This window comes from Cheilinus undulatus, linkage group 19 (assembly GCF_018320785.1).
Source record: "Cheilinus undulatus linkage group 19, ASM1832078v1, whole genome shotgun sequence".
NCBI lineage: Eukaryota > Metazoa > Chordata > Actinopteri > Labriformes > Labridae > Cheilinus > Cheilinus undulatus.
Genome location: NC_054883.1, coordinates 27,022,505 through 27,047,198, shown reverse-complemented (window position 1 = coordinate 27,047,198; position 24,694 = coordinate 27,022,505). Strand labels below are relative to the sequence as shown.

The window sequence follows — 24,694 nt, the reverse complement described above, 5'->3', positions numbered from 1 at the left end:
TAGTCTACATTTATGACTTCCTTTTTGGAGCTTTCTGATCGATGGAAATTGACGTTGTTTGGCAGCGAACGGCGCTGAAAATAAACCTGCAGCGTATCAAGGCGCCACAACACTGGTTTACACCAGTGATGATAGTGTTGCAAAAATCCATACCATGGCGTACATTTTACCAGTGGCTGTTTTACTACATGTTTACTGGCTACGACTGATTTATGTCACACATGGGCACCTTGATTGATCTCCTGTCTTGTGTAACCGTGTGTTGTCTTACCTCAAGTTATTTACCTTTAGTAAATCATGTATTTCTAACACTTTAAGAATAATTCTTCACATGCCTGTGTATCAAATCTGTTTGTGCAGAGGATAAAGTGTGGACAACAGTGATGAACAACCTGCCTCCAAAAACCACAGTGACTGGCTCCAGTAGAGAGAGACGGACGGTTCTACAGGTGAACTACAGCGCCTCCATGGACCAGGTAACTCAGCTACAATCACACTGGTGGGAGAATGCATGAGAAGTTAGATATTAATATTAACAAAAAACTTAAAGTTGTATCTGTTTTTTTTTTTTTGCAAACTGAAATTAAAAAAAGTGTCCAAATAATGCCAGCTAACTGAAATTTCTAACTCTGTCTGAGAGAAATAGACTTAATTGAAATCAGATACTTCCCCATTAACAACACTTAGTTTTAGGTGCATGCTGAAGCTTTACAACTTAACTTAGAGTTGTATTTTTTCCTGTTTATTTCTGTATGATTTTTTCTTCAGTTTCATAATTTACAAACTTGGTACTACTGTAACTTTCACAGTTTTTCCCTCCTTGGGGTTATCCTGTTATGGCTGTTGGAGTGGAGTCAAGTTTGTATTCTGCATGAAAATCCTACAACATATAAAGCTTTTAAAACTGTATGACAATGATCACAACCAATAACTATGTAAAATAAGAAATGCTGTCTTTGAACCTCACTCCAAAACTCTTTTCTGAAAAAGGCTTTTACCATCAAAAGGAAAATAAAATCTGATTTACTAGTTGTTTCAGTTTGCATATCTTGTTTCCAGTCCTGTTTTGCTGAGTGGTTATAGATCACAGTCACTTTGAGTTATATACAAACTGCTGCTGAACTTTGCTGCTTACAGAACCTGTATGAGCAGTGATGTTCTTTTCTCCCCTTTAATGTGTACAAAACTGCTGTATAACATGAAATCCTTCCTGTCATTTTGATCCCTCTTAATTACAAGGATCACTTGTTCCATTTTCAGCTTCTCTGATTCACAGGTAATCAAGGCAACAACATAAGTGTACACGTTCATTTATCTGCCTAATAATTGGTTTTAGCTCCAAGCTGACCTGGCTGCCAGGCTGAGTAAGATAGAATGAGAAAATGTGTCTGTGTGCTTGTTTTCAGATGACAGCCATCACTGACAGTGCAGAAAGCTGCGAGCAACAAATCGCCTACAGCTGTCGCATGTCCAGACTGCTCAACACTCCAGGTAAGAGCTGAGGATGGCATCTTTATTCACTGCTGACTTTTAAACAAGTACACTGAGAGAGAAAGGATTTTCTTTCTGTCATATTTAATAGAAATGAGTTTCAACAAACATAACTCTCCTCCGTCTCCTTCTGTGTGGAAAAGAGAGGAGAGACAGATTAAACAGGGTTGGAATGGACGTGAATTACCTAGAATACCTGGAAGTTTTTGACTTTACTTGCATGCTGATATCCGTGTTTAGAGATTAAAGTTAATTAGTATAAGGTGACTGCTGATTTCTGTAAGACCCCTCTTTTTCTCATACTAGCACAATCAATCTGTATAATAGAGAAAAAGGCTAGTGGCCAGATGCAGTCCTGTGCACTTTCAATACCAAAATCAGGTCCAAAGTAGTCCAAAGTAAACAGTATCTACATTTTCATGCTTGGCCAATAGAGACCAGAAGACTTTAAAAGTCAATACTAGGCTTTTCTGTTGACTTGTTTTGACTCACCACCTTGCTGAGTCTCTCCTTCTTCACCCTCCTGCATGTTTGAGCTGTTCCCTCCACTCCGTCTTTACCTCGACTACAGCTACAGATGACAGTATTGAAACAGACCATGAGGATAGGATGTTTCCTGGATCAGCTCATTCTCAGTAGATTAACTTGGATTACTTTTATTTGCATTCGATTTCATGGGACTCAGTCTTTCTGGCTGTTAGGTTCTTTAGTAAAGCTGAGTTTTCAGTGCAGCTTGGATCAGGCTTGTGTGATGGTTGAGTGGTGTGAGGTTTGTCCTGGATGGAGTCTGTTTAATGAGTGCTGAGTTTTAACCATTGTGTAAAGCAGTCAACGTGATCCTAAGCTGGGTGCACACTAAGAATTTTATCTGATTCAGTCATGGATTTTGGGTTGTAAGACTTGCTTAGAAGCGGCACTGACTTCGGTTGGAGCATGTGTCGTTAGTCACACAATGTAAAGGGGGATAAGACAGCCGACCACAATTCAATTCAATTGGCTTTATCTGCATAGAAATTATCATCAGTTTCATTGCCAAAGAGATGTACAAATTCATAACACTCTTAATAATAGAAAAATATTTTAAAAAGTATTATAATTGATATCAAAAACTCTGTTTAAGTTCAGATTATGGTTTAAAAAAATAGGAATTCAATTTTTAACAAAAGAATGCACAAAGACCATTTCATGGTGGTGGTGTGATATTTGAGGTTCACAACAGCTCAGGTAATATGCTGTTGCACTTCACCCAGCAGATATGGAACTTTCTGTTCGTTGTTATGCTGGTGAATAGTTTTTGTTTGCTACTAAAAAGTGGAAAGAACTTTTCTCTGATATCATTGTACAATGGACAGGTGGTGGGTGCAGCTCTGAATAGGTGGAAGCTCGAGGAGGTGAGGTAACACAAGCTAGCCGGATCCTGCTAAAGATTGTATGTAAGACAGGAGGTCTCACTCCATTGAGAAAGAGCGTGCAGAAAGTGACTATCTGTAGTTGTAAATAGTGGGACTGAGAGAGTGATTCTTGGGCTCTGGGGATTGTTTGGATGGTTTGTTGTGTTGTTTTGAATTTTCACTGAACTGTTGGCAGATATTGAACTGTTTATGTATCGTGTGTGTCTTTAAACACTTGCATTGTTTTGTGTTGTGCTGGTTTGTGTTTGGAACAAATCCTATGTGATGGACTGCTGGATCAACAAAAGTCATTATTTTGTCAGAGTGAGCTCTGACTGGCACCCTGACTGCATCTGCTACAGACTAGGTACTTCAACCCGAGTACATGTCATGTATGCCCGGTTTTACATCACCCATTGGTTAATAACGCTGTCTTTTGAAGTCAGTCTGCAGCAGTTTCCATATTGAAAACCTCACTGCTTAACTTTTGGTCTACCTACAAAGAGGCAAAGCCGAGGTGGGCCTTAAAGGGATATTTGGGTATCAAAGAGGTTGGGTTGTATGAAGTACTTGGCTATAGTATGGGCTATAGCCTCCACTGATATCAGTGACTGTTGCCCTTTTAAGGACTTGCTGGTTGTAACGGCAGGGAAGGCTATAAATGACTACATGTTATTTTTCATCAAGCTATCCCTTTAAGCTTCCTGAATAAACAGCTATAATATACTGGTTTGCTATCATATCAGCCATGCCCCAATCGTGCATAATGTGTGTCCATAAAGAGACACTGATAAACCCTAAATCAGTTTTTGAACCTGACTTTAATGAACTTTTTCCAACTGCAAAAACAGCTATTTTTACCCGGGGAGTGTTTTAACCTTCAGTGTTTCTGCAGCGACTTTCAAGTGGACACGAGAGGAGCCTTATTATTTTTGTACTTTTGCATTGGCTTCATTTGTAAACAAAAGAGGTTACCACCTGCTTTCAACAGTTTAGAAGAGTTTCGTGCAGCAGAGAAGAGTTGTAAAGATGGCTGAAATGGTGTTTTACTGTCTTTTGGCTCAGTCTGTCAAAGCTTGGTTTTTAGTCTATTATCTTACTGAAAATAACACTTCAGATTGTTTATGCACAGTATTTTTCCCTGTGTCTTTTTTCTATGAAAATAACAGGCTGCAGCCACTGTCAAAATCATTTTTCTCTCCTTTTCCTCTGTTTGAAACACAAACAAAAATTCAGCTTCTCTCACTTATATGTGCAGACCTAAAAAGATGAAATCGCACCTTCATGATGGCTTTTTTAAGACATGATCCCTTTTAGCAATTAGAGTGAGTGATAGAAGATAGAGAAAGGGTGAAGGAGATGGAGAGGGAAGGAACAAAAGCTGGATTGTGGGATTGTCAGATGTGTGCATATGCACCTGACTGATAGAACACACTGCCTGTGTGCAGGCTGGACGTTGAACTGTTTCCTCCCTCACTGCAGCTGTTCATGGTCCAACCCAGCCCAAGCACTCTCCTACAGCTGGCTTTCAACATTGTTTAGCAGATTGTTTTTATTTAAAAACTTGTGTTAAATGGTGAAAATGTCAGGCTGTTCAGAAATATTAAATTAAAACCCAAATTAGCCTTGGAGCTTGACTTCTCAGAGTAAACAGATTAAGATTTTTTAAGCTACGGATATCGTGGTATTTGATCAATGAGTCTCTTTCACTCCTCACGTTTATCAGCTGTTAAAATGGTTAAAACTGGAACTGGGGTTTTATGTCTGGACCAACTGCCTCTTTTTTGAAGCTAAAAATAGACTGGTTACTGCCTCTTTTAAATCTCTGCTGAACTACGGCGATATTTTGTGCATGTCTGCTCTGTTTCAGAGCTGTTAGAGTACATGTTATAGACATGGTCAATGGTAAATGGTAAAAGGTCTTTAGCTAGGAAAGCACTTTTCTAGTTGTCTTGACTACTCAAAAAAAATGATAAATTTATTTTCTTCCTGTCTGTTACAAATGTCAGATTTCAGTAGAAACAAATGTGTACTACAGCTCACTTTGTTTAAAATTGTTAAAAAAAGACTTGAAATTCAATGATCTGCTCTCAGTGGATGCTTTTAAGTTGAGGTTGAATGACTTGGAGGCAGACGCATCATGATTTATCTCAGTGGTTCTCAAGTGGTGGGATGCAGCCAAAAGTAGGTTGCAATGCCATTTTCAGTGAGTTGCAAAGGTGTGCTGTGTAAAAAGAAAAAAAAAAAAAAAAAAAAAAAAGGTCAAAACGTATGTTTAATGCTTTAAACATGTTTTTTCCACTGAGGTCCAAACTGCATCTTTTTTTCCATTAAAGTCCCTGTAAAGTGATAAAAAAACCAAACTGTATCTTAGATCTGTTGTTTGACAGGCCACTATACAACGAAAATACAACTCTAAGTTGATAATATTAACCTTCAAAATCATGAAAAATAAGGCGTGCTGTTTGAATAAGCTGGAGCCACACCCACTCACGAGAAATACAGTCCTTTAAAATGTAAAAAATACTCCAACCTGAGTGGAGGAATCATCTTGTCTGCTGTGCTGCTAATGTTACAACTTTCTTTTTAAGTCACCAGAGAAACAATCACATTGTTTAGAAGTAAAAAGTCTAAGTTTAATTTTCTTAAATGAACTTTTTTTTCTCTCTGATTTATGAGAGGTCTTTGTTGTTAAGTTGCTGCTGAAAACACTCCATTTCCGGATGCTCTTCAAAATAAAAGTCCTCAGTGATGATAAGCATTGGGGCCTTTAATTGTGACAGACTTGGCAAGAATAAAATGTGTCTACCATCAGATACTCTACTAAACTTTAGCATCCCGATGCTAACAGACACGAGGGATTGATCTGTGGCTGCTTGGAGAGAGTCAGTCACAGCCTCCAGCTTTTTATTATGCAGGACTAAAGACAAATGAAATATGGATTAAAGCACATCTTCAGCAGGTAAGATATTTGTTTCTGCTGCATCTACTGCATCATTTACTGTTTTCTGGCACAAACCTCTCTTTTAATGACCTGTAGGCCACTGTGGTGGATAGACTTGGGAAGGTAACCTCACAATGACCAAAAACACAGCATGTAGCTGGCTGTAAACTTTGGAGAAAGGCAGTGACATCAGCTAATAACAGACTGTATTGAGATGAAGTGCTCTGCTATTTTATATTGTTGTAGCATTAGGGGGGCAAGGTTTTTCAAGAATCCAGACGGTGGATTCCACTGCTTTTTCTGATTATTGTACAAATGTGGTCTATTGTGGAAAATGTGAGCTGTGTAAAATGACCTGGTGTCTTAATCATGTATCTTGTATGATGTTTTCTGTGTACGACTGCTCTTTCTGTGCCTGAAAACCAGTAACTGCTTGTCTTAGCACTTTTGTTATATCACTTACTGAGTTACAATAAAGGAGATGTTGGTTAGAAATGGACCAAATCTTTGTCATTAACCTCTACTGCACCACTGAAAATGACAATTACAAACACAGTATGTGCTCACACTACTGATGTGCTATTCTTCTGCTCTGTGTGGAAATATTGTAATGAGAGCTAGCACACCAACACAAACTGTCAATCTGTCAGTCCTTCATTTACTAGTTTACTCCAACTTCACTAAGTTGTTGCCAGTTAGGGAAATCTAATTACCAGTGTCGAATGACTGAGGAAGTAGCAGCGGGAAAAATCATTTAGCTGAAAATATGCTTCATAAATGAGCTGTCAGCTTTCATCAAACTACTCTATCTATCAACACACACCACTGACACACAGAGATGCACACTTGGTACTCTTTCATGTCCAGTATTTTTCCCATCCAGAGCTCATCTATTACACTAGTGCTGGTATTTTGGAGCTAAACGGAGCGTTAAATGGGAATTATATTCTGCCACCAGTGACAATGCTAATTTGGAACTGAGGCTGTAATTGTTCTAATAGTCTGACCCCTTCCTCACCTCTTTTGCATATGCTGTCCCTGTAGAATTTTTATCGCCTCTTATTCACTCAGACTGATCCACATGCAAACACGCATGCACATAACTTGTGTCTGTCCTGCACTGGCTCATGGGTGGGAAAATAATAAGAGAATTTGATGCAAATGCATGCAGTAACATGCAGACAATGAGGTGCATAAATTCAAGCAATATATCCTGTCCTCTTCTTTCCTCCCCCTCTATGTTTGAAATCTCATCTTGCCTGCCTCCCACTGCTCCATGCCATCCTCCACATTTCTGTCCTTCTTATCTCCTCTTTTACTCCACACCCACCACACCTACTTACCTCTTTTTCTCTCGCTCATCCATTTCCTTTTCTTGTTTTCACACCCATCTTCTCTCCCATTATTTCCCATTTTCTCACACAGCTTAAGACTAGTTCCATGAGTGTTCCAATCACAGCCTTCAGAGGTAAATTAGCACCTTTCAGTCACGATTTAGCATCATTTCTTTCAAGGTAATCAACTTGCAAACAATCAAAAGCTTCCTGAAGCAAGCTCATGTGCAGATGCAGACCGATGCAGAACCACTCATCTGTTCCTCTCTGAGCTATTGAGGGGCTTGGATAAAAGCTTTGCTGAAACTTGTGAGTGCCATATGTCATCAAAGGAGTTTTACCTAGAGATGTTACTTTTTGAAGCGCAAGCAATGCAGGAAACTAACCCAAATTGTCCTGCAAGGCTATATATATATATATATATATATATATATATATATATATATATATTTTGCTCTTGTAAGCTTATTTTGACTTATGTTATATGCATGCACTTGAAGTTTGAGTCAGCAAATCTTCAGCACTTTAGAAATATAGAAAGTGTAGCACCAAAATATGAGGTATGGCTTTTACATTATTATTATTATAAGATTATTATTTTATACAAGACTAATACTGTAACACCTTTTTATTGAACTTAAACATTTTTCAATATCTTTCTCCTTCGATAGACTCCCCTTCTGCATCAACACACCTCTGCATTTGGGTCTTCCTCTAAACAAAGCAGTGCAGTATGTATTCTTCAGACAGTTGCCTCAGAACCTCTGTCTTTCTTTTCTTAACTTTAGACACGGATTCAGAACCAGTTCCTGTGAACACAGACTTGATCTTGGGAAAAAGGAAAAAGTCACACAGTGCTAGATCAGGTGAAAATGGAGGGTGATCAAGCACTGTGATTTGTCTTTGGCCTAGAAACTTATGGAGTTATATTTGTGCCTCAATTCTGAGCGAGCAATGGTAAACTTTGAGCACAGAAAAATATATGGTGCTGGGAAACTAATTGTACTTTGAGGGAAATTTAAACTTAAGCAAAATAAAACTAACCTGACATTTGTTTCATACATCCATCTGGAAAACCACTGATAGACAGCATTTGGGAAAGGGCAGAGCCTTTGAAAAAACACGTGACGTCATAGCCGCTACCGAGGAATAAACTCCATATACCATGGCGACTGTAGACATGTCAGTACACAACTTTTGTTGTTTTTAACAGAAAACAACTCAGTGCCATTCTTTGTTCTTCTTTTAATGAAGAAATGTCATCAAGTTCTGGTAAAACTGGTGCTTTAGCAGCATCCACACTAATCTCTTCCGCCATACCTGCACCAGCTTCTTGTTGCTGCTTGCTTATGTCACGACTCCGCTGCGCCCACAAGTACTGCCCCTTGTCGCTGATTGGTCCTGTCACTTTCTAACAGGGCCAAAAAGGTTCAGATGGGAGCTTTGTAAGATGGATTTGCTAGTGAGAAACACAGAAACAGGCAGATCCATCTGCTTTGCAAGGTTAAAGTAAAACTTCAGGTTGAGCAAACAAGACTCTATTCTGTGCTCAGTTTCATTCTATGCTCTCTCACAAACTCTTCCTCCGTGTGCTGGCAGACAGCAGCGCGCTCGCTCAAACCAACTCTCCCTCTGTCAAAATCCGCCCATTACGTCCATGCCCAACTTCCCCTGTGTGCTCGCTCAGGATGTGCACAGTGTTACAAAAATGTGCCACAAAATTAACCAATTAGAGAACTTGGGGGGGGGGGGGGGGGTTAAACTGTGATTGGCTGCTTCAGCTTCAGTTGCGTAGATTGCAGCATCCCAGAAGTATGTCCCAGCTGTTAAGTATAGCGTGTCTGAGTGGTTCATCATTTTGAATGATTTGTTCACTTTGTTGAATGTTTGTGAAGTTTTCTATGTGACTGGGCACCCAGACCGTTCAGCATCTTTGACATCCTCTCTACCTTCATAAAATCTTCTGTGCTATTCAAACACACTTGCAAGTGACATGCAGTGTTCCCCATACACCTCAAGTCAGTCAGGAGCATTCTCTTCATACATTTAAACATTTTATTGCAAATAATATACATATATTGTTAAACATACAGGATATACAGTTTTACTTGGTGGAGAAGGCTCTGCTCAATAGATGCTTCCTGGGGTAGTCAAGCAGCTTGCTTTGATTTTCCAGGGTGCGCATTGCTTGAAATCTCCATATGTATATATATAATTATGACAAAGCGTATTAAATAAAGTAAAATTAGTTCAAAACACTAATCCGTTATAGCACGAATCTGAATTTGAGGGTGCAACAAGCTTTATGCTGTAAAAGAGGAGGCTGGGGTGGAGGAGGTTAGCTTTGCCAGCAGCAGCAGCAGTGTGGTGCATCAACATTATTGCGAGCAGGGATTAGTAAGAAGTATGTCATATTTACGCTAGGCTTCATTTAATATGCAAAGAGATTCAGCTGCTATTTTGTTCAATTTCACCAAAAATTTCAAGTTAGTTGCTTTGTTCATCATTTTCTGATGGCTTAGAAAAAACATACAGCAGTTGTGAATGACTACTCAACCTCCATAAAAATGTTCCCTGATATTAAAACAGTTTTATGCAAATTCAAACATGCTGCATGCTCCTAAACCAACTCAGAAAGTCTGTCTTTTTAATGGGTCTTTGTTGTAAAAGGAAAGAGCCAAATGAGGGGAGAGAATGACGGACACAGGAGGAGAGCAGAGTAACCCGTGGTGGTCAGAGAAGAGAGATGAGAGTGTTTCAGGATAATGAGGCTGTGTGTATGCAGGGTGGTGTTACTGTCCAATCCTCAGGCACTTCTGGTCTCTATTATTGTCTCACGAGTCACAGCAAGCCAACCACTGTGCAGTACTGCACACTGTGATGCACACACACTCCTTTAAATGTGTTCATTATCACAAAAAAATGAACACAGGTCTTTGAGTGGACGCTCATGACTTTGTTATGCAGCGCTGGTTAACCACTTGTTTATTTTTTTGTCATGGTTTCGGACGTTATGGTTATCTTTATAAATTCAGAAATGGCAGAAGGTTATTCTGTTGTATCACCATTTCCTGCCATCACACTGTTGTGTCTCTCCTCTAACAAATAACAGGGAAGAACAATGAATTGCTGCTCTGTTAAGACTCTTAACTTTTGTATGTCTCAGTTACAAAATCAAATGTTTTCTCTCCTTATTACTGTCAAGAAAAGCTGACTCAGGATGCTGCCATTGGCTTAAAAACAAACAATGGTACAATGTCTTTTTTAAGTTTAATATTGCTTTGTATTCATGGATTAAACATTTTTATTTACCCAGTTTGAGCATACCATGCTGGCTTGTGCCATGCCTCTATCTGCTCAACAAATGTTCTAGTTACAGTGTCATTAACTTGTGAATACACCCAAGGCAAGGAACAAGTCAGGGGCCAGAGAACAAGAGCTCATATATCACAAGACAAGAGAGGGAACTATCACTGAGGTCCTCAGGCAAGAACCAAGTCTCTCTCCTCTTCACCATGATGCCCACCGTTCTCTTTGTCCCCCTTTTAGTTTCCCCCTAGACAAGATGGTAATTAATGCCAAATTATCCCCCTACTTTTCCCAGCTGTAGCCCCACTGATTGGAATCCAACAAGGTTGCAGGCAGCTCTTTTGGCTGTCAGGCGAAGGGAAGCAGAGGGCATTCACTAAGTTGGTACGTGAAGTTTGAGGCTTCTGTGTAAAATTGGCTTATTATAGCGCAGCACATCAACACATTGACTTAATGACCTTTTACAGCCTTAGGCTTCCAAGGAAGAGAAAACATTTATGTATGTTGAAGAAGCTTTGCAAAGGGACACAGCCATGTTTGAGTTGGAGGCTTTTTGTTGAGAGAATCTAACAAAGTCCTCCAGCTTCCTCCCACAGACCAAAACCAATGCTTGTTGTGGTTATGCACGGTTGTTTGTCTCTGTATGTCAGACCTGTGCCAGAGTGTACCTTTCCTCTTGCCCATTGACAGCTGGGACTTGCTCCAGCCCCCTGCGACTGAACTGAACTGGAGAATCAGTGTAGTAAATGGATGGAATGCAGCAAGGTTTATACACAAATGCTAGTAAAGCTTTTACGGTGTGTACCTGTAATTTTCAAAGCCTCAATGTTTCCCTCTCCCCCCTCGTAAAAGTGCATAATGGTGTGCATGTGTATTGGCTTTGCCATAGTGTGAGCTGTCCATGCCTGCGAGCTGCTGGCTGCAGAGTTTACCCAGCATGTTGAATGGTCTCTGCTCCCAGTCTGCCCAGCGTTGAACAGACAGCAAAAAATCTGTTTTAACACAGCCATCACTGAATTCCTCTTTTATTTTAATTTCTATCAGCATATCTATACAACATCTAGATTAGTTTTGGGTAATCATCTTTTTTGTGGTAGCAGTATGCAGGAACTTCCAGAGAAATATAAAGACAGCACCAGTGAAGAGAATTACATGGATTGAAATAAGAATTTATTTGTGATTTTCTTCTGACTATGATGTATTCACATTTAAAATGCCTTTGTAGTGATAAGTAGGGTGTGATGATGGAGAGACACAGAAATACAAGAGTGTGTTTCTAGAGTCTCTGTGACCAACCATACCATCACAACAAAGGCATTTAACTGTTCATAAAGAGAGCTGCTTAGAGGTTTTTTATGTTTTTCTATCCTGGAATTTGCTCAAATACAATCTCAGACGTTAATCTGTATGAAGCTGAGGTTCATTCTTCTTCTAGTATAGACTCAAATCAAGTGGAACGATGATATTCAGACACACTTGCTGTTTATGAATTATTTTAATGTACTGAGGAAATAACGATGGCAGTGTCAGTTTTAGCCATTGCTGATGTGTGTTATGAAAAAGGTTTGCACTGACAAAAGGTTTTTTTTTTTTTTTCATTAAAATTGTATATAAACCTAGCACAAAAAGTAGGGACGTTTTTTTTTGAGTAGATTATTTTATTGTTGTAACAATGGTTCTTGGCAGTAAATCTTATACCATTAAAAAGCCTGTTTATTTCCTTGTAAATGATGCCACATTTGTAAGGAACATGCATTTGTAGGATGAGCAGCAGAGCTGAGTATGTGGGTTGGGCCTGTGAAAAATGTTCTAAATCTTCTTTCTCAATGCCAAACAGCTTACTCTGCCTTTGCTACTGATTCTTGTTTTGGCACCCCAAGAAGACCGTTTCCTCACTCTGTCAGATTGCTTTCAGACAGATAGGTTCTGGTGCCAGCTCTGGTTCCATTCTGGAGTTTCAGAACCTTGGTGCTTTCTGGCAAACCAGCCCGCGTTCACACCAGTTTAAGCAGAACCAAAGTGAGAGGACAAAGTGAACATGTATCACCACATCTTGCTCCACTTTTGCCAAGTCTTTCTTGCTGTCCTGGTATTCCTTCTTCAGTTTCTTGAGTTAATCAATTATTTGGTCTAGTGTTCAGGTGAACCCAACCTTTGCTATCTCTTCTGCAAGATCAGCATATAACTTGTTCTTTCTTGTTCTACTCTCCAGCCTCACCTGGAATTCTGTCGATGCCCAGATTAAAATCAAACTTTTTTTTCCCCAGCCAGTTCAAAATTAGGCTCAGGAAACAGAACCGGCATGGAGCCCTGCCAGTCTGAAGGCCTATCAGTACTTAGGAACCAGCCAGAAGGCCTGCCTTGACTGCCCTTCACACTCAGGCCCATTTGCGTTCATGTTGGCAACATATGCACTGAAACCTGAACACGTGGAGGAACGTTATGTTCAGCAGTGACTCCAGATTCTGTCTACAGCAGTTAGGTCGTTGGGTCAAAGCTTGGAGAAGATGCAGAGAACGCTATAATTGCTGCACCGATAGAGTCACATCTTTTGGTGGAGACAGTGTGATGGTGTGAGGAAATCTCTGTCAATGGAAAAACAAGGCTAGGCATCACTGCCATCAATCTCAATGCAGAGAGATATCAAGATGAGATTTTGCAACCAGTGGCAATCCCATATCTCCCCAGTCTGTAGCCGAACTCTATCCTCCAAGATGACAACACTCACCCCAACAGAGAAACATCCAGAATTTGGGAGTGGAGCACATTAAATGGCCTGCCAGCAGTCCTGACCTCAACCCCATTGAACACTTGCGGACTTGCAACAAACGATGGTGGAAGAAAGGGTGCCATCCCACAGCAGTGTGTGGAGAGGTGCCAGGCTGTTGTGGCTGAGGATGGCTCTCCCACACACTACTGAGGCTCCTGTTTGTGTGTCCTCAAATGAATAAACTAATAAAATGCCAGTATTTCTTGTTCCCTCAGACTTCAATCATCCACAGAACAACACCAAACTGGCTGTCCACTTATTGCCAAGAGGCATTGTTACAATGAAGAAACAATGTACAAATGACAAGTTTCCTTACTTTTTGTGCTAGGATTAGATTTAGACATTTCAGCTTCTCCACATCAGCTTTGTCTCCTGTTACTCAATGGTAAAAGTTCACACTAACAGCAGCAGACGTGTTTGTTAAACCGCACATGTTGGAGGCTACGGCTATATCGCTTCTTCAACATTAGAATTCAGTTGATTTTTATTATAGTTCCTAGTGTGACTTTCTTAATCACTTACCTGATTTAACATCACATTTACCCTAATTTAACTCTAATTTCATTGTTGAACATGTGTGAATTCTAACATTAAATTTAATTTGAAAATATAACTGGTTCTTGCATGTGTATTTGGAGATAATGTGATACAGTGATCAGTTCACTGAACACCACAGATCCAGGTACAGGCTTTTGTTCCGAGTATGTAGATGAACTTTCTCGTGTTTATGTTGTTTTACTCATCAGTCAAAACAAAGGGAAGACTAAGGAGACCTTTGTCTACATACTGAAGTCTTCACTCAGCACACTGTGTAGTTAGTGGTTTGCTAATGGTTTTGTTATTGCTGTTGTGTTGGCTTACATTTCCAAATGAGACATAAAATTTCATAATGATCCAGAGTGACTGGTGTGAAGCAGCTCAGCTGAGTTAGTGGAGCAATGAGTGTTTCTACTTCATATCTCAGTTTGAGAGTATAAACAACACAACAAAGCAGTTATTAAAGAAGTTTCCAGAAAAGGAGAAGAATTCCTTGGAGAGACTCTGAATTGTGTACTCATTATGTCTCTCATAGAAAGCAGAAATGAGAGAGTAACACAAACATCCAGACACAGCACTTTTTTATTTTTCTGTGTGTTTTTTTTTTCTTTCTGCAGAGGTTTAGCTTCCTTTCCTGTTTATCTCTTTCCTCTCCATCTCACACGTTTTACCTCTTTTTCCATTTAATCTACTTGGAAACACTCGGTGCTGAAGGGCGGGCCTTAGGCACAACAAACACAGAGACACCACAAACACAAATAGAACAAAAATACACAGGCACAGAAACACAGTAATAGTGTGAGAGCATCCAACAAATCAAACTAAAATCTCATTTTATGCCAGAAAGCCAACCCTGTCTACAACAAACCCATGAGTTTATGATGATTGTAGTGTGTAGAAGGGTATGGATGTGCTTCATTAGGTATTATATGATGTAAAACAGTGGTTCACAACCTTTTTTCCTTTGAGCTGCCCTTACTTGTATCTAAGAAAACTTAAGAGACAAAACTAAAAGGAAGAGTGATACTTTGTGGCCAAAATTAACTTTTTTTTTGTTTGTCAATACAAACAAAGTATCCCTAAAAACAAATTTATTTTAACCAGCAACCACTGTATGAATTATTATACCATGATTTATGTTGTGCAAATCTAATTTTAACAACCTCAAGGCAGACAGAGCTTTACGTCCCCCCTGAGATCTTTGGTGCCCCCTAAGGGTGCCCCAAACCCCAGGTTGGAAACCATGGATGTCAAAGATATAGTTGGGTTTATCTTCATTCACCTGATACCACTCAGTGGAGATTGTTGACCCTCAGCAGCATCACTGTAAACACTCCTCAGAGAAAAAGCTCTCTATTTTTTTGTCATTTACTCCGGAGGGCCAGATTTCTGATAAAGATGTTGAAATGATCCTGACAGTTATTGATCTCTCCTGGGAAATTCGCTGGACTCGGCTTCTTTGTATATCATGTTGTTTGTGCTGTTGTCTAATGAGAGAGTAAAATAAATAAGAGAAAGTCATTAGTTTCTGTGCAGAGTTGGTGTGTGCACACGCCTGACCTTTTACATGAGACTGTGCTAGAAGAGGGGAAATCTCATTAACTCAGAGAAAGATGTAGCCAGGTTTATCTTTCCTAAGCAGAGCATGCTTTTACTTCATTTCTACTTTTTATTTTTCATTCCCCAAGTGGAACCAAGCTGCCTTTCACCCACCACTCTTTTCAAAGTAAACTTTAATTCACTTGTTAGTCAGAAACTGAGGTACTTTGAGGATAAACTCTGGTTTTCAGTCTCATTAGTATTCTGCATTTAATCATCAAATCTTCACTGGAATTTAAGTCAGTTAGAAAACACATTAATGTTCATTAGAGTTAGTTCATTATTTGTACAGCAACAGCTTATCAACCTTATATATGCGGCTCTTGCTTTTTTTTTTTTTTTTTTTTTAGCTCGTAGCAGGAGATAAAGTAAAACAATTGGAAAAAATATTATTTTTCAAGCTAATATAGCTAAAGACCTCAGTGTTCTTGGGAACCTTCAGTACAGCAGATTTTTTTGTACTCTACCCCAGATCTGTGCCATGATCTGCAGCCGGCTCCTTTGACCTCATGGCTTGGTTTTTGCTCTGATATGCGTTGTCAGCTGTGAAGCCTTGAGGTGTGTGCCTTTCCAAATCATGTCCAATCAGTTAAATTTACCACAAGTGAACTCCAATCAAGGGGTGGAAACATCACAGAATTTAGAGAAATGATTATAATATTTTCATCAGTTTAAAAAATGAAGCATAGTTAGAGTAAAATACCAGCACAAATATCAGTCGTATGTCATTATTGATAAATTTGGCCAACGGTTTGAGCCGGATGGGAGCCAAGAGAGCTGTCTTTGTTTCTGAGCTGAGCGAAATGATCCGGATCATTGAAAAGAGCAGGAATTCCCATCACTAACCTGCATGTGGATGTGTATAAGATATATGATTACTCCTGCATTTACACCAGATCATTCATACTAGAAAAAGAAAATAAATGAAACTTGAATTAAACAGAACTTAGATTCACCAGAAATATAAATGAATGACTGTTTCTTTTTGCATTATTTTAACACATTACAGGAAGACAACTCCTCTAGGTGTAAATAACTTTTATAATTTGGTGCCCCTGTATTGTATGGAAAATTGGCCTCTATTTGTCAAACATATGCAAAAAAATATTTGTCTAGGAATTGACAGCATGAAGTGGAGCAGAATTAAACCTGTTTGTAACTACAGAACTAGTCAAATCAGATGTTTATATCAGTGGTTCTCAACTGGTCCAACCAAAGGACCCACCACCACTTCTGGAATGTGAACTGCAACCCAAAATTGTGTTGTTGTTTTTTAAAAATTGATCTAATGAAGTATGTCGCAGTATGGACTTTAGAAGACACACACACACAAAGTAAATTATGACTGAATAATGTTAAAGGCCAACGCTTTAGGGTGACATGCATACAAATATTTGATTTTAGTCTGTGTTGCTTTTATAATGTAAATGTTGGTGATTTTTTTTATCTAACAAAATTAATACATCATCATAGAAAAAAACAACTTTCTTGAAGATCTCTTCATCCAAGATAACAGGATACTTAAGTCAAGTTCTCAAGAAATCATCCAAAATAAACTCCTTGTCCAGCAAAACAGAGTAAAATAAAATAAAATACTGGGACATGTCAGCCTAAGAAGGGCCTTTCAGTGCAGAGTTTTCATTTTCTCTCTGTGCATGTGTGGGTTCTCTCCGGGTACTCCAGCTTCCTCCCACCACCAAAAACATGCTCATTAGGTTAATTAGTGACTCTAAATTGCCCGTAGGTGTGAGTGTGTCAGCCATGTGATTGACTGGCAACCAATCCAGGGTGTACCCTGCCTCTCGCCTAATGTCAGCTGGGATAGGCTCCTGCCCCCCTGCAACCCCCAGCAGGAGGAGCAGATAAGTGGTATAGAAAATGGATGGATGGATGTCAGCCTAAGACTTTTAGATATTTTGACTGTTTTTATTTCCAGGAACCTGTTGGTGACCCACTGAAAACAGTACTGCGACCCACTTTTGGGTCTGGACCCACCAGTTGAGAACCACTGGTATATATCATACAAAAAGAAAGGAAGACGGGGACAGTGAAGAGTAAAGAAGCATGGAGAAGTGCTCATGAGACAGAGATTGATGTGGAGTGACAGAGGAGGAAGACAACAAAGGGAAACAAGGGAAAGTAAGCAAAAACGGAGCAGATTGGTTAGTTTTTTTTTTTTTTTCGGACTCATTTTGACATTGAAAAATTGTTGGTACTAATACCCCAGAAAGCCCTTTGTTTTTTTAAAGTTGTATTTTCCAATCTCCCTTGAAACACAAATAGACTAGCACAGCCAAACACACTCAACATACAATTCATAAGTGCAGCCTGAGAAATCAAGGAAGAGCTTGGTTAAGGACTAATCATAATGTTTTCATGTTTGTAATGCGCTGAGTGCTGGTTTTGATTATGACATTTTCACAACAAGAAGCAGCAAACCTCCACAAACAGTTCTTAATACATGATGGTTTTAAAAATATTCACTCAAGCAAAGGCATCCTGATTTATTATGAGGACATGCATCCATGGACTGCTTTTTAGTGTTTATTCTTTATGCACACTTACGTCTGTTCTGTACATTGAAGCGTTTACATTGTCTTTATGCATGCAGGGGAGAGATCGCTTCGGTAAGTGTGTGATTTATTTGTTTCTGTGAGCATGAACGTGGTAATCACTGAAGGTAGTTTTAACGCCTCTATCGGATTGCAGCAGGATATTGGAGCACAGAGATTACAGCAATTAGAAAAACAACAAGAGGAGGAAAAAAAACAGGAAATATCACTCAGAGGTGCTAATGAAGCTACACGGGGAAGAAACAAATTATCCAATGTGACCTTGAGGGGCTGAAAAACTTAAATAAACCACACAGAGCGAAAACCCATCGTTAGAGAGACAAACTCAGCAAGGATAGTAAGCACTGCAGTTTTCACTTAGAACAAAAGAGGATTTCAATGTCTTTTTAAAATGGTCCAACAGTCTCCATCACTGCATGGACTGAAAGTATTCACACACCTTACATTACACTAACAGGTGCTGTGATGACATTGCATTCAAATGCATGTACTTTAAAATGAAGCTGGAGCTCTAACAGCCTCCACTCTTCTTGGAAGGCTTTCCATAAGATTTTGAAGTGTTTTTGTGGGAAGTTGTGCCCATTCGTTCCGTAGAGCATTTATGAGGTCAGGCACTGATGTTGGACAAGAAGGCCTGGCTTGCAATCTCTGTTCTAGTTCATCCCAAAGGTGCTCGGTGGGGTTGAGGTCAGGGCTTTTTTGTTGGCTTTCAACACACCCAGGCGGCTACCTACCCTAGCCCAGGGTTCATAATTGCCACCACAAAAATCCAACTTTTCCTAGAGCCAACAGCACAACTCTCAGCGTCTATCACCGTTCATGTGGTCCTGTGTCAGATTTTGTAATTCTGTGCCACTGACACATCTCCGTGGAGCGGTTTTCATCTTGTGTCTCACACAGGGAGAATAAACAAACTCATGAATATTCATTATGTGTTTATCTCATCCAATGTTGTAACATTATCTTGTAATTACTCTGCTCCATTTGTTTGTGTATCGCTGTTGGTGTTTTATACGGTATGTGCTCATGCAGCCTTTGGTTCCACTCTGCTAAGACAAATAAGAATCCTCACAAGTCAAACAAATAAAAGCACTGATCTATCTGGTACAGTCTTCAAAGCCTGAGTCATGATGAGTGTAAGCCTTTTAGAGAAAGGACTGACATGCTGATAAAACTGATAATGCAGGAAGGAGTTAGACTAGTGAGTGTCTTTATAAGATGGAATGGATATGTTGATGCACCAGCAATAAATCCAAACTATGTGATGGGTGTGTGATATTGTTTCAGTATCATTAATCCATCTTTGTAAATGGCAGTTGACATCTTCTATGAATTAGCACGTTGCTGTCTGTTACTAATAGATATAACTTTTTTCTCCCCTCTGTGGTGTCCATAAGGTTGTTTTTCTTTATTACACTGCAGATGTTTCATATTTCTCTGGAGGCAAGAAGCCAATTTACAGAGGTCTGTGAGATCTCTCCTCTGAACATAAACTGAATTATCCAGCAAAGTCAGAACATCCTGAATTATTTAAATTTGCATAATTTATCCGTGAAAACCCCTTCTGTGTCTCTGAACTAGACTTTCTTGTGAAGACCTGAAGGTAGGCTGGTCATTAAAGAGACACTTGATCTTAATGAAGGAAGGTTTTCCCTTTGAGCCTCTGCAAGATCTAAACATACAATTTGTGACTGAGGTTTGATGGGTGAGCACTCTGCTTGGAGGCATTTGGGTGCTCCAGTCGTTCTTACACATGCCAATCTGAAAAGAAACAGAAGTTTGATAAAGACTTTTTTAGGCTGCATTGTTGAACTTCACATTTCTTGTCCACTGTTATAAGCCTTTTCATCAAGCATCAAGCCTATTTAGATATACAACCCCAATTCTAAAATTGTTGGGGCGCTGTGTAAAATGTAAATAAAAACAGAATGCAATGATTTCAAAATCTCAGAACCCTGAATTTTATTTGCAACAGAACAAAAACAACATATCAGATGTTGAAAGTGAGATAATTTACCCTTTCATGAAAAATATTAGCTCATTTTGAATTTGATGTCAGCAGCACATCTCCCACGAGGTTACAAAAGGCCGGAAATGTAAGTGGTTCTTTTGAAATACAGCTGGTTGACCATTTTTCAACTGATTAGGGTTAATTGACAACAGGTCAGTAACATGACTGGGTATACAAGGAGAATTCTGCAGAGGCAGTCTCTCAGAAGTAAAGATGGGCAGAGGTTCACCTATCTGAAAAAAAATGTGGACAATATTGGAAAATTGTCCTCAGCATAAAGTTGTTAAAACTTTGGCTATCCCACCATCTATAGTGAATAATACCAAAAGATTGAAAGAATCCAGAAAAATCTCTGTTCGCAATGGAAAAGGCCAAAGGTCAATATATACTGCCTGTCACTTTCAGGTCCTCAGGCGGCACTGCAGGCATGATTCTGTTCTGGAAATCACTGCAAGCCACCAGGAACACTTCCAGAAATCATTGTCTGTCACCACAGTTCCCTGTACCGTCCACAAATTCAGGTTACAGCAGTATAATGCAAAAGAGGAGCTATGTGTGAACAATATCCATAAACCCTGCAATCCTTTCTGTGCCAAGCTCATTTAAAATGTACCGAGACAAAATAGAAAACTGTTCTGTGGTCACATGAATCAAAATATGAAATTATTTTTGCAAACTATGGATGCTGTGTCCTGCAGACTAAAGAATGATGGAACCATCCAGCTTTTTAACAATGCAAAGTTCAAAAGCCTGCAACTCTGATGGTATGGGCTAGCATTAGCGCCTATTGCATGACCACCTCACACTCCTGAAATGGCAGAATCAATGCTGAAAAGTATGTAGAGGTTTTGGAGCGACATATGCTCCCATCCAGACATCTCTTTCAGGTCAGGCCTTGCAGATTGCAGCAAGACAATGCTAAACTACACCACAACCGGCTTCCTCCTCCTGGCCCTGTCCCTACTTTTTTTAAAGATGTGCTTCTGCCATCCAATTCAAGTATAGCTAATATTTTCATTAAATGGTGCAATGTCTCAGTTTCAACATCTGATATGTTGTTTATGTTCTGTTGTGAATAAAATATGTCTTCATAAGATTTGTAAATCATGGCAATTTGCTATTTAGATTTTACACAGGGCCCAAACTTTTTGGGAGTTTGGGCATGTTTATCTATTCATTCATTTATTCTTATTGTTTCCCCTGATGACAGAGAGCTGTTTATGGCTTAACTCATTCTGAGAAAAAAGTACTGGTCTACAAAACTACAAAAAATATAGTAATTATTTCAGAAAGCTGAGATTTGAAATCAAGTCAACCCCACCTAGGTGAGCATGGCTGATTGCCACTTGAGAGAAATATGCAGCAGACCTCATCTCTCTCTATTTAGAAATTCCTTTGTTCCCAAAGGGCGTACCGTAGGCTCCGAAGAACAGCAGTAATGTTATGAAACAATAACACGGCCATTAGCTCTGTTGTAGGGAAAAGAAGAACTACCATTGCTCAGCATCCCCAGAAGATTAAACATTTAGAAAAAATATAGTAGCAGTTTTGAATTCAATGGTTTTGTTTACTCAATTGAAAAGATAGATGTGTAGTTTTTGTGCCATAAGGCTAATGTGGAAAAGAGAGAGAGAGAGACACACAGACTAATCTATCAGCAGAAATACCCTTACTAACATACATGAACACGCTGAACCTTCTCACCCATACAAGTCCTTAATTTTCCAGCTGTGTAGACAAGCAGCAGTGGGCAGTTTGTCCCCCTGACAAGGGTCACTGAGCCAAGGGAGAGAGCTCTCTGTCTGCTCCAGGCTGCCTGGATGACTGGAGCTCAGGCCGTGAGAGAAACAGTCAAAGAGAAAGAGGAGAGAAAAGGGAGGGAGAAGGGGTAGTAAGAGAGGGTTACAGCAGGAAATGGGGCACAGATAGGGTGGGTGGCACATGGGGTGGGGAAATGAGGAGACGAAAGGAAGGATGGAGGTGGGTCACAGAGGCAGCGTGAAGGGTGGAAGTGAATGTGAGCAGGTAATTTACGTGCAGCAAGAGGGTAGAGGGGATCCAGTGAACCACAGCGTGATGGATCACGATGTTAGCAGTTACGATGTGAGGGGGCCAGGCGCAGCGTGTCAAGAGCAGCTTTTGTAAAAATGCAACAGACAGAAAGAGAGACCAGAAAGACTGGAGGGCTGATGTATTTTTTTTAGGCATATCTGAAAGAAAAGCACGAGTTTGAGATAGAAAGTGAAAGGCCACACATGGAAAGTCTTTTCAGATTTATGTTGCACCGTGAAAGGCAATTTCTTTCACTAAAGAGTCCAAGATTTCAACCTGTCCTTCATGCAGATGCACCCCATTGCTCAAGAAAGTGCCTTGCATGCAGTTTCTCAACTTACTGTCTTTCTGTCTCTTTGTAACACAGACACAGAACATTTAACAAAGGTGAGAGCCACATTGAATTTAGGTTTTCATTTCATTTATCCCTGAGTGAAGCATCCTCAGACAGTTTTCCCTCATCCTTGACACTTCCAAAGAAGAAAGTCCTTTAAAGGTAAGCATATGTGAAACAGGATTAGAGCACAGAATGACGGAAGTTCAAAGCAATTTTATGACTTTAGCATGTGAAGTAGTTAATCAGGTGTTGCAGAGTTCATTTTGTGGAGATTATGGATTTCACAGTCCAGGGTTGAGTTATCGCAGCTAAGAAAATGGGCTTTTCGAAGTGTAAAGGGAATTCAAATCCTTTGATTATGCCTTCAGTATATCTGAAGATGTCATACTTGAAATGTGCAAAGACTTTTGATGGTGGTACATGGGACAGAGTCAGTTGTAGAGGTCGCTTTAGAAGATCAGCAGAGAATCTGAACATGAAGAAATAGCCTCAAAGACCCTCATCCACTAAGACTGGCTGATCAAAAGCTTTGTGGCACCTAATGTCTTCTACTTAGAAAAGCACTAAAGGCTACATCTGAAGGACAGCTAGGCTCAAGCATGACTACACACTAAAAAAAACTACTCAGTTTAGCTCGTATTTTTAGTTGAAACATGTATGACTGAAATAATAATCCATCACTGACACACAAGAATCTGTTTTTAAGACAATATAAGAATATAAGCTGCAAATATCTATCTACTTATCCTGTTCAGGGTCGCAGGGGCGGTAGCCAATCCCTGCTGTCATTGGGTGAGAGGCAGCCAATCACAGGGCCACACTCACACCTATGGGCAATTTAGAGTCACAAATTAACCTTAGCATGTTTTTGGACAGTATGGGAAGCTGGAGTACCTGAGAAATCCCATGCATGCCGGAGGAGAACATTCAAACTCCTTACGAAGAAGCCAGGAAATTTTCTGTTGTGTAGCAACGATGCTAACTTACCTTGGCCTTAACATCAGCACCACAGGTAACTTTAGAGCAGTCAACGGCCTGAGAGACAAGGCAAGGAGGGCTTTTTACACCATCAAAAGGAGCATCAAGTTAGAAATACCAGTTCAAATCTACCTTTAAATACTGGACTCAGTCATAGGGCCAGGTGCTCTCTTTGATTGTGAGGGCTGGTGATCATTCACCAACTAAGACTTTACAAAATGGGACAAACATCAGAGGGAGAGTCTGCATGACTTCTGTAAATCCATCCTCCATGTCCAATGGAAATCACAACATAATGCATGCAGAGCAGAACTAGGATGATATCCTTTACTCTTTAAAATACAAAACAGAGAATTTAAATGTAATACTCATGTAAAAGAAAGCGAGCCCAACATGCTCCAGAACAAAGCCTTGACCTCCAGAGACTGCTGAGCACTTCCCCCTCAGACAGCTGGTACAGAGACTCTCTTCATCTACAGAGTGAGTTCTCATCTGTGACCTGTTGATTACATGAGCCCATCCTAACTAAATCCCTCCCTTTTTTCTTTTTCCCCCAGACACACGTGTTACAAACCCCTCTGGTTTTAAATTATGCAGATTGCGTCTGTGGCAGCACCGTGGTTGGGGCTACTTTTCTCTGCTCAGACTAATCCCATCCAATTACAGGGGAGCAAAGAGTTTCAAGTCATTTGTGAACACTTTTTCCCTCACCTCATATGTTAACCCAAGACAACAGCTCAGTTTATAAATTGTGATTCTATTCAGAGTGCTATAGTCCAAAGACTTCCTTAGAGGATCAACCCAGGTCAGGCCACAGAGGCTGAACTCATAACTATCAATGTGCTCAAGCAAAGGGAGGAGAACACAACATGAACAACTCAGGTGGGTAACAGCATTTCTTATTCATAAATTATTAAAGACCTCCTGCAGTGACCTCGTCTTTTCATATAGTCCCTGATTAATCAGAAATCCACATCATCTACAAACTTGTTTTCATGAATAAACCTGGTGGCTGGAGAGCAACTGTTTGACATTTTGGGAAATAAACTCATTTGCTTTCTGACTTTAAAGTAGACAAGAAGATCAATACCACTCTCATCTTCTTAGAGTGTTCAATAATAAACTAGAGTTTGCTTTTTGCACTTTGCATGAAAGAAATAAGTGCAGCATTGTAAACTCTATGTCACTTAGAAGTTAAATCTTGGGCTTTGATTTTTCTTAAGGCTGAAGATGTCAGTTTTTATAAAAAAGAAGTAGATTTTTGGCCATTGTCGTTAAGTGACTTTTTTCAGGCATTCATTTGTTTCTAAGAGTGAAACATTGACCTTTACTACAGACATTCATTCTTTTGTTATGTCTCCTGTTTCT

The 24,694-nt window shown here is 39.7% G+C and overlaps 1 protein-coding gene across 1 annotated transcript in view; it reads left to right on the top strand.

Annotated features, from left to right (window-relative positions):
• Nucleotides 1–24,694, top strand: part of LOC121527533 (contactin-associated protein-like 2) — a 144,614-nt gene that overhangs the window by 46,234 nt on the left and 73,686 nt on the right. Inside the window, exons 11-12 of the mRNA XM_041814533.1 lie at nucleotides 361–476; nucleotides 1,407–1,491. Coding sequence (XP_041670467.1) covers nucleotides 361–476; nucleotides 1,407–1,491 — 201 coding nt within the window. The remainder of the gene's footprint in view (nucleotides 1–360; nucleotides 477–1,406; nucleotides 1,492–24,694) is intronic.